The sequence below is a fragment of the Temnothorax nylanderi genome, unplaced genomic scaffold (genome assembly GCF_030848795.1).
Source record: "Temnothorax nylanderi isolate EJ_2023f unplaced genomic scaffold, tnyl_v1.0 TNYL_tig0186_pilon, whole genome shotgun sequence".
Taxonomy (NCBI): domain Eukaryota; kingdom Metazoa; phylum Arthropoda; class Insecta; order Hymenoptera; family Formicidae; genus Temnothorax; species Temnothorax nylanderi.
Window position 1 is genome coordinate 156,859 of NW_027249248.1, and position 17,451 is coordinate 174,309.

The following is a 17,451-nucleotide window of genomic DNA, read 5'->3' on the forward strand; positions in this document are numbered from 1 at the left end:
TAGCAATTTTCTCCGTGCAGGAAAAAGTGTGCTGTGTGGGGTATATACTATACTGCTAGACCGCTATCTTTGTTTGGTCGGCCTACTGAAAAATGTGTCAATATCAAACAGAGAGCGTATTCTTTCTTCACAGCATTTTATCTCTGAAGTCGTCAAATGTAAGATATATCGCGGGGAACACATAGCGACTGAAGCGTGTTATCGATATCGATCACCACCTTCTCGCAATTCTGTTGAGCAACAATACAACTACGTTATACATAAATAAAATATAAATTAAATAAGAGTAAAAAAACTATAAACTATAATTTTTCCTCAACAGTTAATATTTAATTATTATTATGCAAATTTAAATATTACGCTAAACTTAATTTTTTAAATGTAAGAATTTTTTTTAAAGCGTATTGGCCAAGACAGGATTTTTATACACTACATTTTTATGTCAATTTTTATGTTTATAAATATTTATTTAATTATATTTATAGCTTTTATATTTATAAATTTCAATTTTATAACAGCATACTTGTAAATATATCAAAATTTGGTAGGAAGAGTATTAATAAATTACAAATAAATAAATAACGTCGTGCATCGTCAACTCATCAACTTGAGACTCGAGATTCTCGAGATTCGAAATCACACAGCTCGGGAGAGAAGGAGATAGCAAATCATACGTCTTTCTCCACCTCTCAAAGCTTGCCGAAGTGTCAAGCGTACAGATGTGGTCTTTGCTTTGACGTGTGTGATCGCAAAATCCTTATCACTTGCTGGTACAACGTCGTAGCGTGCGGACGAGTCGTGATGAGGCGTTCGTATAACTATTCGGGCACTTTACCCGCAACCGCGCGTATTACGTACGTGAGTTAGTAAGGTGTAAAAGTAATTGTGAATAGCCAATTAAATAATAAAAGTTGTTTGTCCGGGAACAGTCACAGCAAGCGGACGTAAGTCTTATCGACAGAGACAGTGCCCTGTGACAGTGCGTAACACTGAAATCAGAGTGACGCTATTACGTCTTAATACGTCAATTGAAATGCGAATTTACTTCGTAATAAAATTCAATATAGGTCTTTTGTCGGGAGAACATCGTAGCGGACATATCACGAGGCGTTTTTTTTAACGTCCTGGCACGTAATCCGTAGGCGCGTCATACGTATGAGTCACTACAAGAACACGAAGTAGGGATTGTGATTAAGAATAAATAAAAGGTCACTTGCCGGGAAAAACAATTTAATACCGAGTTGTGAGATTTTTTACAATATGTAACCATCATTACCCACTTACATCGAATTAATTACGAGTGTACGTTGCAATTGCGTTGTTACGCGACATTGCGGAACACTTCCGATTAGTATTACGTGAGTCATATGAAACGTTTGAGTGTGCGTGTGCGAGTGTGGTCACTGTACGAGCGAGTGAGAGATAACTCATAATACTTTTTTTAAGTGAAGACGGCGTACAAGTCGTTCGAACTTCTCTTTCTTTCGCACCGCACTGCTATTCCGGGTGTCGTTGATATCTGAAAGTGAATTGATAACAGTTCTCTATTGTGTGGAATAACTATCTATTGTGAGGAAAAATACTTACCTGTCACTGAGAACAATTCGATATTCGTACGGGATTAAACCAATCCTGGTGAAGCGAGCAGTCGAATCCGGAACGTATTCCTGTAACAAAGGAAGAAAAGATTATCAATCAGAGGGATCCTTTTTGGCGGTGAAATCCAAGAGCAACAATAACGATTATTTATTATTTATAATTAATGTTCATTATTTACAGCGTTTGTTCGGTCATAACTTTAGCTTAAAAAAAACACGAACTTAAATAATTTAACTAAAATTTGCGTTCTGAAAAAATATAAAACCGATTTATATCTCTCAGCACATTGCACCTTCTCTATATCACTTCCAGTATCATTTAAAAATGCTGTTAGCATGTTTTTAGCTTATTCAGACATATTCGAAGATGTGTCTTTGTTTTTGCTACATTAAATAAATTTTATATGCTACTGCTGGAATAACTGTATCTTATTGTTAGAGAGGTTTATAGAGAGGGGGACGCACACAAAAAACATACTAATTTTTGCCTGCCAAAACTTTTGTCACCTACTTCTAAATCTAAACAGAAATTTATAACAGAATACAAAAAATATGAAGAAACGAGCAAGAGAACTTTATACCCAAGTTCTAACTAAACTTGAAAAGACAGTATTAGAAAATAATATTGATAGCTTAAAAAAATTAAGTAATTTAATTGACAACATAACTAAAGCAGAAGATCAAATAACTTTGAAAGATTATTATGATAATGACGGCAACCCTGTTAGAAGCACTAATTTAGTTATCTTAGCTTGTAAACATAATAAAGTAAGAATTTTAGAGTATCTATTTGATAGTGATAAAATTCTAAATAATCTATCTGTTGTTATTGGAAGAAACACTATACTACCAGGTGATGAAGATGAAACGTGCCATAATGCATTTTATTATGCTATACGTTCATGCAATGTTGAGCTTCTTGATACACTCATTAGTAAATGGCCAGGTAATTATTTTGCTGTTCATTTAGGAGACTTGGATCAAATCCTTTCAAGAGCTTATGAAGAATTAAAGTTAAAAAACGTACTATTATCAGACGAAATGGAAATTTTTGTTGAAAATAAGTTAGTAAACCTCCGTTTCTTCTCTAATATTTCTCGAAAAGATAAAAATGTTAAGAATTGTGTTAATAACATCAGAGAACGGATTGAATTAACACTTCAAAACATTAACTTGTTAAAAACAGATTACTCAAACGCGGAAAAAGTAGATAAAAGGGCTTTATTTGTAGCCAAATCTATTGCACAAAATATTCATATATTAAAGCGACAGTTGAAATCAACCTATGATAGATTACCTTGGGAAGAAATGGAGTTTTGTTTAGTCAGTTTTGTTTCCTCTCACACAAAACGAGAAGAAATTAATCTATTTTATAATGCTACGCTGAATAAAAGCAAAATACTAAATCACCTAGAAAATTTTGCAAAGAAACTTGAAGACGAAAAAGATAGTATAGAAAGTGTGAATATTGGTAAATTCGCTGATTTTCCGAAGTTAAAACGCGTGAAAGTTGTTGCCGAAATTATTAACAGTTATCCTCAATTTGAAGAGTTGTATGACGATTATCAACAAATTAGGGATATCCATTCTTTAATGAAAATAAGTGATTATATAAAGTTGGCGTTATCGGCTGATCCTAAAGAAAGGGAAGGACAGTTAATTATTACAAGGGTTTTACAGGTTATCGGTGAGCATTTAAAGAACACTTTAGAATCCCCCAAGTTATCTAATAATACAAGTGAGCTTTTGCTATTATTGTTACCAAAAAACACAAGAGAAATAATTATAGATTTACGTAATTCACTATCACATGCTTATTCTCTCTCCAAGAGAACAGAAATTGAGGAAAATACAGATGTTAGTTTTTTTATTGGCGTTCAAAAGGATACTAAAAGAATCGATAATGTAATTACTGATATTCTTTACAATAAAAAAATTAAAACGATCAGAATACTGCTAAAACGAATTGCTGATAGTATAAGCTTAGGTGTGATAAAAGAAATTGCTGAAATATTTAGTAATGTTAAATTGGATAAAATGATACCGGAAAATTTTAAAATGCTAGAACACGAGAAGCTTGAAAAACTCATTAATGAATTAAGCGATAATATAAGTGACAAGACCAATTACGAAAAGGAGCTGTTTAAAAAAATTAATAACATAATCAATTGTGCGGAAACTCAATCAGAAAATATCAGAACTGGTTATATTGCAGGATTTGCATCATTGCAGGGCTTAATTAGCTTCATTAGTGACATTAAGATTGACTACAACTTTATTAGAGAAATGAAGTTCTTTGCTAATAGAGCATTAAAGAATATGACTCCAAAAATAGAGCCTTATAACCTTAAAAAAATTGCTGAATTGGTCAAGAAAATTATTGGGTCAAGAATACAACATGACAGTCTTGATAAATTAAACGCAATAATTTTGGAAATTCTTTTTTATATTGAATTTGGAACAAGTGACATTAAATGGATTAGGAAATTAAAAGAAAAGTTGACAGTAAAACATTCTACAGATAAACAAAAGAAGACTCATAATATAACAGAAGAAGAATATAATGACCAGCTTACCTTGAAGCTGTCTGAACTGAAAAGTATTTTAAGCAATAACGCATTAAATTGCAAATTAATTGAAAAATTACCGTTCTATAATAAGAGTGATAAAAAATTGCAAGCAGTAGTAGAAATGCTCGTTCTAGATATAATGTCAATTTTAGATAACTCAAAACATAATTTGGAAAATAATTTACTTTTTTTAGACGATAACGCTCCTTTATTAATTGGAAAATGTTTACGGAATCATTTAGCACATGATAATGTCTTAGTTGGTGTACTGTTATCTGATCCTTCAATAGCAGTTATTTTGAACGCTAAAAAACTTACTGAAGAAAATATAATAAAAAGCAAGAAGAAAATTGGCAAGTTAGTGAGCGATAATTCTTTCAAGGTAAGAGAGAAATACGATCAAGACTTAAATACCATTATTAATCAGGAAATAATGTTTGCTGCTTTGGAAGAAGGAAATCTAGAAAGCTTAAAGGATTGTTTAAAAAAAGGAGCAGATATTAATTCTAGAGATGTTAATTCATGGACCACGTTACATTTTGCTGTTAAAAGACCTAGTCTAGATGTTACAAAATTTATTCTTGATCAAAATTTAAGCGTTAATGTGAAAGATATTAATGGTCGAAGCCCATTACATATTGCTGCTGCGCATGGAAGGAAAAACATGATAGAATTTCTTATAAAAGAAGCAGGTTCATATGTTGATGAGCTAGATAAGAGTGGCAGAACTCCACTACATGTTGCTGCTCAAAATGGCCACAAGGATACTGTTGAAGTTTTATTAAAAAATGAAGCAAATACTATTGCCCAAGATGAAAAACGTCTTTTACCTTTACACTATGCAATATATAATAATCATATCGATGTAGTCAAGATTTTATTGAAAAACGATATAAATGTGGATGTTAATGAAATTGCGGGTGGCTTTACCCCGTTGCACGTAGCTGCAGAGAATAGTCATCTAGAGTTAGTTAATTTCTTGCTTCAAAATAAGGCAGATGTTAATGCTAGAAATGATGAAGATTGGACACCGTTACATGCAGCAGCAACCAAACATTTAGAAGTAGTAAGTGCTTTAATCTTAAACGGAGCTGATGTTAACGCTAGAGTCATAAATGGTTTTACACCATTACACTGTGCAGTAGAAAACGGCCATGAGAAGATAGCTAATATTCTATTGAAACATGGATCTAATGTTAATGCTGTTGACAAAGTCGGTAATAATACACCTTTGCACTATGCAGCAAAAGATGGACACGAGGGAATTGTTAAGGCTCTACTGAAAAATAAAGCCAATGCTAATATTGCCACTCTTACAGGTAGGACTCCATTGCATCTTGCTGCCCAGAATGGTCATCTAGGAATAGTTGTTGCTCTACTTGAACAAAGTGTTGACATTTGTGCTAGAGATCGATATAACGCTACACCATTATACTACGCAGCAGAAAGTGGTCATGCGAAAGTTGCTGAACTTTTAATAAGAAATGGAGCAGAAATTAATGCCAAAGCTGATAATAATTTAACATTGTTACATGCAGCTGCTCTGAAAGGTCACGAAGATATTATTGATCTTCTAATAAAAAATAAAGCTGAGATAGAAGCTATAACTTATGACGGTTATACACCATTGCATTTTGCTGCTCTAAACGGTCATGGAGATGCTATTGTTTCTTTAATAAAAAATAAAGCTGAAGTCAATACTAGAAATAATAATGGTATTACTCCGTTACATGCAGCTGTTGTAGAAGGCCACAAAGATGTTGTCAACCTTTTAATAAAAAATAAAGCCCAAGTCGATGCAAGAGATTTTGTAGACATCACACCATTATATGCAGCCGTGGAAGTAGGTAATAAAGAAATCGTTGAGATTTTGATAGCAAATGGAGCTGATGTTAATGTTAAGAGTAACGACGTGACACCATTGGTTTCTGCTATAAGATATAATCACAAGGAAATCGTTGAAGCTCTTATAGCAAATGGAGTTAATATTAACGCGGAATATATTATATATTTGTCACTAGCAGTTCTTGTTGGACACAGTGATATTGTAGAAATTTTGCTTAAAAACAAAGCCTGTGTTAATATGAACATTACTGATATGAATAGACTATTATATAAGGCTGCTAAAAGAGGTCATAAAGATATAGTAAACGCTCTGATTACACGAGGAGCATATGTTGATGCCGTAATTATTTGTGATCTAACACCATTATGTTGTGCAGCATATGGGGGTCATGAGGAAGTTGTTGAAATCTTAATAGCAAGTGGAGCTAACGTTAATATTAAATCTTACGAAGGTACACCATTACATCTGGCAGCAGCAAATGGTCATGATAATGTTGTAAAAGTTTTACTAGATAATAAAGCAAATATTAATATTAATGATAATAAGAATAGAAAACCTTTGGAATTAGCAGTGGCACGTGGTCATTTACAAGTAGTTAAAATGTTACTGCAGTATGAAAAAATAGATATGGATGCTAAAGGTAATAATGATTGGACGATATTGCATATTGCTTCACAAGAAAATAATTTAGGGATGGTAAAATATCTAGTAGATAAGGGATCTGATGTTAATGCTAAAAATGCCTCTGGCTCAAAACCTATACATATTGCAGCTAGAGACGGTTATAAGGATACTGTAGAATTTTTCTTTAGTAAGGGGTTAAGTATTAATGACCGTGGTGCATTTAATCAGACATTATTACACTATGCTGCAATGAAAGGTGATTTAGAAGTTGCAAAGTATTTGATATCACAAGGCGCTGACATTAATGCTAAAGATGCTAATGGCGTAACCCCTATGCATATGGCAGCTAATTGCGGTTGTAAAGACTTTATTGAAATTTTATTAAAAAATGGCGCAGTATATAACGTTGAGAACAATTTTTCTAGAAGACCGTTAGAAATGTCTGATGACGAAAACGTTATTAATCTATTAACACTAACTGAGAATTTGTTTTCGGCTGTAAAACGTAATGATTCTTCAGAAATTGAGAATTACATTAAAGCAGGAGCTGTCGTTAACGCCAAAAATGTTAAGGGAACATCATTACATTATGCTTCGTGGAAAGGCTATGACAGAATTGTCAATATTCTATTACAAAATAAAGCTGATCCTAATGCAGTTGGTAACAAGGGATTTACCCCTCTACATTATGCTGCTAAATTTTCTCACTTAAAAGTTGTAAAGCTCTTATTGTCTAATGGTGCAATATATAATGCTGTTTCAGATGGTGGTAAAACACCATCAGATTTTACTGTAGATAAAAGTATAACAAGTTTATTTAAATTACTGAGTGACTCATTTAAAAATATTAAAAATGATAATTCTCAAGTTGTTAATGATCTTAACAAAATAGAGGATATTGATACGGTAAAAGCAATAATGAATGCTTATGATAGAGAAAAGAAAACGTTAGTAGTTGCTGCAGTGCACAGTAACTTTTCAAAAATCGAACAATTGAAAGCGGTATCACAAGGTGATGTATCCGCTCAGTTTAACGTAGGTTTAGTGCTTTTTGATCAAGGCGATTATCAAAGGGCTTTAAGTTTCTTCAGGAACGCATATGAAAAAAGAAAAGAAATACTAGGGTCAGATAATCCTGGCACTTTAGATATTCAGAAATACATAGGCAAAGTATCGTATGCACAAGGGGCTTACCAAGAAGCTTTAAATACATTTGAAGACATTTTTCAGAAACAGAAGAAAATGCTGGGTTTGAATGATAGGAATATTTTACGTACAAGAAGTACAATTGCTTTAGTGCTGCATAGACAGGAAAGGAATGAAGAAGCTTTTAATATTTATCAAGAAGTTTGTCAGAAGCAAGAGGAAATACTAGGGCCAAATCATTTAGATACTTTAGATACTTACTTTCACATGGCACTAGTATTAGATAGACAAGGAAAATACGAAGGAGCGTTAAATATCAATAGAACAGTTTTTGAAAAAAGGAAAAAAATACTAGGTGCAAATAACCTATCAGTTGTGTATGCTCACAATAATATAGCGATGGTACTGTCTAACCAGTGTAAGTATGAAGAGGCACTGAAAATTTATAAAGAAGTTTTCGAGAGGAAGAAAGCAGTTTTAGGTATTAATCATTTGACTACTTTGAGAACGTTGCATAGCATTGCTGGAATACATGTCTGTCGAAAAAAATATTATGAAGCCTTAAAATCTTATCAAGAGGTTTTAAATATCCAGAAAAATGCTTTGGGAGCAAATCACCCTGAAACCTTGAGTACTCAGTACAGCATTGCAAATGTACTTTTTGATCAACGTAAATGGATTGGTGCACTTAGAGCCTACAGAGAATGTTTTTATCAAATCAAAGCTGTTTTTGGACCAAGTCATCCCACTTTTTTGGATATTTTAAACAAGATAGAATTTATTAATTGTATATTTAAGTTTAAAGGCAACGAACCATCGGAAATTTTCCAGTATCTGCAGAAAGACATTAACATTGCTGCTAGTAATGGTGATATACAAGTCGTTAAGCGTCTATTAAAAGATGGAGCTGATGCCAATGATAAAGACATTGATGGAAGAACACCGTTACATTACGCTGTTAACAGTGGACGGGCAAGTGTTGTGAATTTCTTACTAGAAAACGGAGCTGATGTTATTCAAGTAACTAATAAAGGTAATACACCATTACACACTGCTACTTCTAAAGGTTACAAAGAAATTGTTGAAGTTTTATTACAACATGTAAGTCATGATAAATTGAATAATTTCATCAATGTTAAAACTGCTACTAGCGGTGCTACATCGCTTCACGTTGCAGCTAAGAATGGTTTTTTGGATATTACGAAGTCCTTATTGGAGCGAGGTGCAATTTATAACATTAAGAATAATGAAGGCGAAACACCTCTTGATCTTTCTAAGGACCAAAATGTTAATGACTTACTGAAGCTAGTTGAAGAAATGTTTAGAGATGCAAAAAATGGTAACTGTGAAATAATCGGCAAATTAAAAGCGATAAAACCTGATGAATTTGTAGTTGTAACAAATGCTCGTAATAATCAAGGAAATACGTTATTGCAAGTTGCTATATTTAATAAACACAAGAATGTTGCGAGTAAATTATTAGAAATGTTAATTGTTAAAAGGGCCAGATGAAAATTAACAATTGTCAATATTATACAGAGAGAGGTGTTAAAAGTTTAAAACTGTAATGCTGTTGAAATATTACGTAACTTAAGTTAATGATTTCACGAAATTGAGCTTCAGTGGTTTGCTATGAAGCGTAGAGTTAGCAAAATATTTCTATCTTTTCGTCATGCTATATTCTCTCTTTAAAAGTATTGGTCTTTTTCTTACCATATTTAGTTTTCAGTGCATTTAGCCCTCGCTTAAAGATACCTTTTTACTTTTGCGTTTTTTAAATTGCGCATTATAATCAAAATTTGGCTGTCCTGTTTTGTCTGAAAGTACAAGCAGTCTTTTCTTATTTTGAGATGTAATAAAAGATAATGCCTATCTTTCAGCTCCAGCGTGTGCAGACTTGCTCATGCGATGGATATAGTCAGCTTGCGATTGTGGTGTTATAATTGATATAGGATGTAGGGAATATTAGGACGACGAGAGGCAACATCTGTTACAAACATGATTTGATTGCGGCTACGATGAAAAGAATTGATGTTTCTCTCGCGTTTGTGCAGTCTTAAATCACCATCTGTTGTTAAAACGCTATAGAGGAAGTGTAGGTATTATGGGATACCCTAAGTCTTGCTTAAGATAAGGGGATCCTGGACAGGGGACAATTACCGACAAAAACAGTCAGAGCTCGTTCTTTGAAACGGCTTTATAGATCGCAAAATCCTTTTACAGGAGTAAAGTATAGGTACTAATGAAGAGTGGGAATATAAAAAATTAGTGATAATTGAAAAAAAATGTAAAAATGCTGTCACCTCATAATCATATTTTCTAATATAAACAGTTGTATAAGTTATATGTACGAAATGAAATGTTCCCACTTTTCAGAATACGTGCATAAACAATAACGTACCGTTGAAATTGAGATTGAAAGCCTGGGAAAAAAATTAGAGCTTCGAAGAAATCGTGTATATTTTCCACAAAAATATACACGCAGGCTAGTAAGCAGAGATGGCGCAGCAATCGAACAAAGACAGATGTCATTTCGTTAGACAAAGACAGATATAGGAAAAACAAAATTAGAAATGTTGACATTATCGACATCGAGGAAGTTCAGCCGTCACTCCAACATTCCCTTAAAGATATCTGAACTTAGTTTTCACTGGGTTGTAATGTTAAATGTTTGTGATAATTATCATAATAATACCTTAAGGTATCCTATCAAATTTCGTTTATTTATAGTAAGTTTAATATTATATCAGTTTTTTCGAGGGTAGATTTTGGAGTAATGTGGAACATATCGTGTAATGCGGATCAGCTTATTAATCTTGAAAAAAAAAAATTTTTCTCGTATTTTAATGCATGTTAACGATCAAGTAGTCTATAAGGTAAAAATACCCGGACGTGTACCTACATCTGGACTTTATTATTTATAAGTATAACGCGAATTAAAATCAGAGATAAAAATATTTTCTCTTGTAGTTTGAAACTTTACTTATAATATCCAAACGGTTATTTCCATAAATTTATATTTTTTTAAAGGTATCCAGACATGGTACGTGTTTCAAGGTATTGGTATATTTACCTACTCTTAAGTGTCCGGCGAGTATTGGTACTTTTATCTTAATAATTATTATATATTATAATTTATTATAAACTCTAATTTTTGTACTTTTTGTAACAATGTTATGCAAATGTAAGTAACATGTTTAAAACTTTTACTCATAATAAAATATACAGGGTGTCACTTATTTTGCGCTCACTATTTGCACAGCGATTTTTCTTATCAAAAATTAAGTTGAAAAGTCTTGAGTCATTTTTTTCTATAATGCTTAATAAAGCAGTAATTATTGTGTAAAGTCAATGCAAGTAGTTATCGTTAGAATGGGAAGAAGGATGTGAAGTCCCGATTTTTTATTGACTTCCGACATATCAATGGACGCATATCCCTTGTCACGGATCATTGCGACACTCGATAAGTTGCGGGGAGTTTGGTATCTTTCAATACTGGACCTAAAAAACGGATATTGGTAAGTGCCTCTATCTCCGAAAAGCAGAAAGATTACCACATTTATCGTGCTCAGGCAAAGGTCTGATGCAATTCAGGGTCATGTTCTCATTCACAGCTCGTTCGGACTGCACTTTGTCCCCGTAACGTTCCAATTATTGGACACCAGAGCTGGAACTCAACGGGGTTTGCCTGCCTAGACGATATCATCGTTTATAGCCGGACCTTCGACGAACACCTCTGCGTGTTACAAGAAGTATTCCACTGTCTCCGAAAAGCGCGCTTTCGATTCAGTTCCGACAAGTGCCACTTTTGCATCAATTGCATTAACTATCATTTACTGCGAGGACATCCGGACCGACCTGAGAAGACTAGTGTCATCACCAACTGGCCCGTTCCATAGGACGTATGGCAAATACGACAGTTCCCGGGAGTGGTATCTTTATTGAAAGATTCGCCATCATCACCGCCCTGCTTATCGCACTTGTACGTAAACAGGCCAAGGAAACCACCGAACAGATGTGTCCCGACTTCACGCGGCAGTTCATTCTACAGACAGATGCCCGACAGGATTTGTGGCCGTCCTAACGCAATACATCCCGGAAGGAGAGCGGATGATCGCGCAAGACGTGCGCTCAATAAGGCTAAACGTAATTATCTGGACTGGAGTATCTGGCTGTCTAGGACATAAAGCGGATGTGTGGCTACCTAGAAGGATACCATCTCATTATTATCGTCCGATAATCAATCCTTACGCTCCAAGTGCTGGAATCTCTGACTGGATGGTTGAATCGTTGGTCCTTCAAATCTAACAATACGATTTCGAATTGAAATGCCGGAAGGGGACTCTCAACAATATGGCCTGTCACGTTAACCTGGGACCCTCGCCAAACTATAAAGTGCTCACGATACCAATATGTAACGCTTCGCGAAGACTGCATCCTAGGAAGTACCGGACATCAGGATAAAAGGCGACTGACTGTTCAAGCATGTGCACAACTTCGACTTTAAAGAAACGCCGGCGGTGGGACAGTGGAAGGAGTGCATCCTCAAGGAACAACAGACCATGATCTCGAACCGCTACCATGCACTTTACAGCCAGATATTTGGATATCTGGGAATAGCCAAAACGATTGCCCGAATTGCAGAACAATTTTACTTGCCCGGCATTGCACAGTACGTGCCAGAACTGTCTCGTGCACAAGGCCGTCCAGGAGAAACCACAAAAGAACTTAAGACTTTTTAGTTTGTTTTGACGAATACTACATGCTCTTAAAATTTAGTACTTTTTTGAACATCCTGTATATTAATTATACTTAAATTTTTATAGGTATTATTTTCATTATTTCATAATAATTATTTTAATATTATAGATTTACTAAATAATATAATACATACAGAAGTATCAACAAATAAAAATACAAACATTATGTTTTCTCTTGGAAGACTAATTACTAAGATAAGGAAATAAATAATTCTTCAAGTATGTTTATATATAATATATACACATTATTTTTATATACATTTTATAGAAATAATTATAAATAAATCCAGTTCTGTGTTAGATAGAAGCTACACGGAGTGTTTATAAATCCAGTTCTGTCAAATCCTCAACTTATACTTTTCCGTCGCGTGCGTAAATTATCACTATTATACATATAAGGCGCAGGTATTCAAAAGTGTACGCATAAAATTATAATGTATTTTGTTTGCGATTTTTATAACCATTTATCTTTGTAGACGTCAGTGATAATTTACGCAGAGTGTCAACAAATATAATGCCGCCATTTTCTTAAAGAGAAAATATCACACGGCGAATATATGTTCAAACAGTGCGCGACAAGCATGGAGATCCGATCTTCTGTCGCGAGATGGCGCAACGTGATGCGTTTAAAGATTTGATTATTTTATTTTTAATATATTTACGCATTGCGTATATTTTTAGATAATTACGCTTAGATAATTTACAATGTTTACAATGCTTGCTAATCTTAAATCATATTTTCATACTTTGAGAAATAAGTGTAAAATGATTCTCTTGCGTGATCCTCGTTATTTAAAGAACGACTTGCTCAATAATATCCAATTGAATATATTATTCTCTCACTATTACTACGTTTACGCGAACTTTACTTCTGTAGTAACTTACGATAATTCACTCGTTTACGCGTAGTGAATTATCGTAAGTTACTAAAAAAAAAACTACGTTATATATTTACGCGGAGGAACTATCGTAATAAGTTACTAAGTAAACGCTCCCGTAAACATAGTACGTAAGAACTAACTGCAATAATTTATTATTAATTATCAACGATTATATTAATTCCCGACGATTAAATCGTTACGCAATAACAGCATTTATATAAGAAATATCTCTTGAAAGAGCGAACCGAGTGCGAATCAAGTGCTCGGCAACAATCTCATGACGCAAAAACTTGACGATCTTCTTTTAATATTTTTCATTTACCACGAACAGTATCATTTAACACCTTTTAGGACGATCCTAAACTTTCAACGATGCTTTAAAGGATGGGATGGTTTTTTTTTTATTTTCAAGCCTCTCTCATTTATACGGGAAAACAGCTGTGTGATCAACTGTACGAACTAATTTCCCTCGATAATTCGATTTCAAATTATCACCGGGGTGAGAGATCCGGGAGGGAGATACTCGGTACGTGTCAAGCAGTCTTCACTTCCAGTAATCTGTGGCGAGATTAAGGTAGTGGTTCGCAATCTCTAAGGATCCCGTCGCTCTTCAAACCGAAGGATCGAACTCCCGTAATCCGTGAAATCCGTCGCTGGCCCGAAACCGCGGAGGGTCAAGTCATCTACCTGTTGTGTACCAGAGATCTCTCTCGCGGAAGGACGTTCCCCACAATCCCCACCCTCTCTCCCTCTCTCTCCTCCGACCGACAGAGGGCCGTTGAGAGTAAACAAAAGCGAGTCAGCCGCGGCAGTGGTTGTCAAAGCGAGTCAGCGAGTGTCGTCGGCCGCCGAGCAGAACCGATAGAACCAAACCAAATAGAACGGTGTCGCACGCAGGTGGTGTAACGTCGCACGTCTCTACGTTGAACGTAGTGAGTAGTGAGTGCCGCACGCGCGCGAGTGCCTTCTTCGTGCCGCGAGCCGCGAGTTCCCGTGTCCTCACTCCTCCGAGCGATCGCGAGAGGCGGCGGAGCCCGCCAGCACTGCCAGCAGTCAGTGGTTCCGCGGTTCGTACCCGATGAGATGCGGCGGACGACGCGGAGCGTGGCGGGATCGTCAACGGCGAGTCGAGGACGGGAATAAGGACGAGGTTGTCGAAGGTGGCCGAGAAATCCGAGGATCGCTCCGGCGCGGCGTCAAGCGGAGCTCCCGCAGGACTCGGGAGTCTCGCGATTTGCTTTAGTCGCGTTGTCACAGCGGGCCAACTGGAGCGAGTGTGGAGTCGCGAGTGAGGTAAGGACGCGTCCTCCCACGACAGACATCCCGTTCTACTGTGAACGCGAAATCCTTGGACGAGGACGCATGACCCCGTCGCGAAACTCGCGAATTTCCTGCGAAATTAGGTTATGTTTTTGCGCGATCGAGCGGGTTTTTTTTTCCCTACTCGGGCGCACGGTAGAACGTACCGTGCGCCGCGCCGTTGCTCGATAATTGCGGCTTTATCCACGTAGCGTGTAAACAGGAAGAGTTTCCACAATTCTTGGCGATCGTTATCGTTATGATTGCGCTGCAATTGACGAGGCGCGCTTAATCGCGGGGCCTGGTAGCCTCCACTGGTCGTCGCGACAATGCAGACAAAGACAATTGCGACCAGTTGCAATTGCGAGAGATTTCGGAGAAGTGCGTGCGAGAGAATCTCACGGGAGCAAGTCTCTCTCACGAACGTAACAGAAATGCGCAGAAGTCGGCGGCGGAAGGACGTGTTTGAATAATATTTGATGTGAAAATATAGGCCTGGTTCGTTTTCACCGCACTTCTGAACTAGTGCAATAAGTTAGAATGAAAGAAAATATATTTGTTTCACGAACAGGCCTTATATTTAATTAAGGCGTATAAAAAAGTGAAAACTCACTCATTAATATTCTTATTAGAGCTAAGCTGTTATTCCTCGTGTTGTTATATGTATATGCTATACGTACGTGCACGATGCATAATGATATTTTAAGCGATAGCTTATCTTTGCGGCGAATACTATTATTACGCAAATTCTTTCCCAAGAGGAATTTTTTTTTTTTTTTTTTATTCTTGGCTTCAAACTTTACGTGTAATGAATTTCTATTGGGTCCAAATTTCCAAATGATTATTACACAGGAAAAAAATATTCTTGATTTGAAAATATCTTTAGTTTTAACGGAAATCTTGAAATAAGATTATATTGCGTTAAACGAAGAAAACTTCGTTGAATGAAATCATATAGTTCAACCGAGAAAAAAATGTTGATATAAAAAGTTGAAATTCTTATAAGAAAATTATATATCTTACTTATATACGAAACAATCTATATCTTCTTCTTATAAGAATTTCAACTTTTTATTTCAACTTTTTTTTCTTGGTTGAACTATATAATGACTTCATTCCAGCAAATTTTCTTCAAATAAGTTTAACGCAATGTAATCTTATTTCAAGATTTCCACGTTAAAACTAAAGATATTTTCAAATCAAGAATGTTCTTTTTTTTCTGTGTACATTGTTATAAAATGATATTCATCTCCAAGCTCTCGCTTATTGTCGGATTTCTTAAACGTGTATTGTCCTTGTTCTTAAATTTAACTTAAATTTAGCGTTTTATTCAATCACTTCTGATGACCTGTCAATTGCAAATTTCAAAACACGCGTTTCCAAATGAGTATCGAAATTTTTAAACAATCAATCAATCAATTCGTAGTGTCAAATTATACTCAATTTGAGTCATTTTTAACTATTCCTGTAGGTCGCCACTGGTTCTACTCGATATGTCGTTAACTTAACTAAAACAATGTTAATTTAACTGAATGGAGTTAAAATAATGCTGTTTTGTGTTAAAATAATAAATTTCGACACACATGGTAGTTAAAAATAATAAAATGTTATTTAACTCAAAATATTGGAGGTTTAAATTTTATCCTTTAATATTTAACAGTGCACAATTTTAGGTCTGTGACTATCAATTTCAAGTTTCAAAACATACGTTTCTAAACAAATATCGAAATTTCTAAACTCAGTTTTGTATCAAAAGCTAATCGAATTATGTCATCTTACTATCTTATTTATCATTACTCGTCCTGCTCTCATTCTCGTGTTTAAAAGTATTCCAATTGATTCTGGTGGTACCTATCAACTTCATAAATTTCAAAACACGCGTCTCTCTTTCTCCGTTATTCTTCAAACGAGTATCGAAATTTCTAAACTTAATTTCGTACCAGAGACTAGTCGAATTATGTTATTTTATCATCTTATTTATCAGACCACTGGTCTTACACAAAAAAAAGAAGTATCAAATTAACACTAACTGTATATACGCAAGAAAAATATATAATCTTATAAGAATTTCAACTTTTTATTTCAACTTTTTTTCTTAATTTAACTTAATTGAAATATAAAACTTCGTTTAACTATATAAATGACTTCATTCAAGCAAGTTTTCTTCGTTTAACGCAATTCATTTCAAGATTATATATTCTTGCGTATATACAAGTATATCAGTGTTGATTTGACACTTCTTTTTTTAACCGACTTCAAAAAAAGGAGGTTCTATATTCGGCTATGTATGTATGTATGTCCACGATTTTCTCTGAAACTACTGGACGGATTTAAATGCGGTTTTCAATGTCCTATAGAGCAATTCTCCAGGAAGGTTTTAGTACATAAAATATCGCGCTAGAACATCAGGGTACGGAGCAGTAAGGAAATATGCGATAATAATTTATTCATATTAATTTAATGAAGCACTAAAAAAGTATAAAATAAAAAATTTTTTTTAAAAATAGAACTGACTTTAAAAAAAGCTCTAAAAAGTATTTAAAAAATAAAAAAAATTGAAAAAAGCTTTAAAAAGTATAAAATAATATACTTTTAAGAATCCCTTTCAATTTTTTGAAATCGGTGCAAAATGAATGATACTTTTAAGAATTTCTTTCAATTTTTGAAGTCGGCGCCAAATTAATAATTACTAAATTAATTTGGCGCCGACTTCAAAAATTGAAAGGA

General features: G+C 34.7%; 2 protein-coding genes across 5 annotated transcripts in view; both read left to right on the plus strand.

Moving 5' to 3' along the window:
- Positions 1-573: 573 nt before the first annotated feature.
- LOC139778507 (uncharacterized) lies at positions 574-14,541 on the plus strand. Of its 4 annotated transcripts, none has more exons than XR_011719581.1 (2): positions 574-9,879; positions 13,838-14,541. XR_011719581.1 is itself a non-coding variant. In XM_071716447.1 (2 exons), exons 1-2 carry the CDS (start codon positions 2,151-2,153, stop codon positions 9,700-9,702), a joined length of 7,011 nt encoding a protein of 2,336 aa, XP_071572548.1. In that variant the 5' UTR covers positions 574-2,150; the 3' UTR covers positions 9,703-12,851. The 4 variants fall into 4 exon arrangements, 2 of the variants coding, with proteins under 2 accessions (XP_071572548.1, XP_071572547.1); XR_011719580.1 differs by lacking the exon at positions 13,838-14,541 and adding an exon at positions 10,161-12,851; XM_071716447.1 differs by lacking the exon at positions 13,838-14,541 and having other exon boundaries at positions 574-9,123; positions 9,665-12,851.
- The window catches only part of Plx (PTB_TBC1D1_like and TBC domain-containing protein plx), a 32,862-nt gene continuing 29,679 nt past the window's right edge, over positions 14,269-17,451 (plus strand). Inside the window, exon 1 of the mRNA XM_071716457.1 lies at positions 14,269-14,718. The gene's annotated coding sequence lies outside the window, so the exon portion shown is untranslated. The remainder of the gene's footprint in view (positions 14,719-17,451) is intronic.

What these genes read in the sequence shown, in the direction of transcription:
- LOC139778507 (XM_071716446.1), top strand. Translation starts at nt 2,151, where the DNA reads ATGAAGAAACGAGCAAGAGAACTTTATACCCAAGTTCTAACTAAACTT.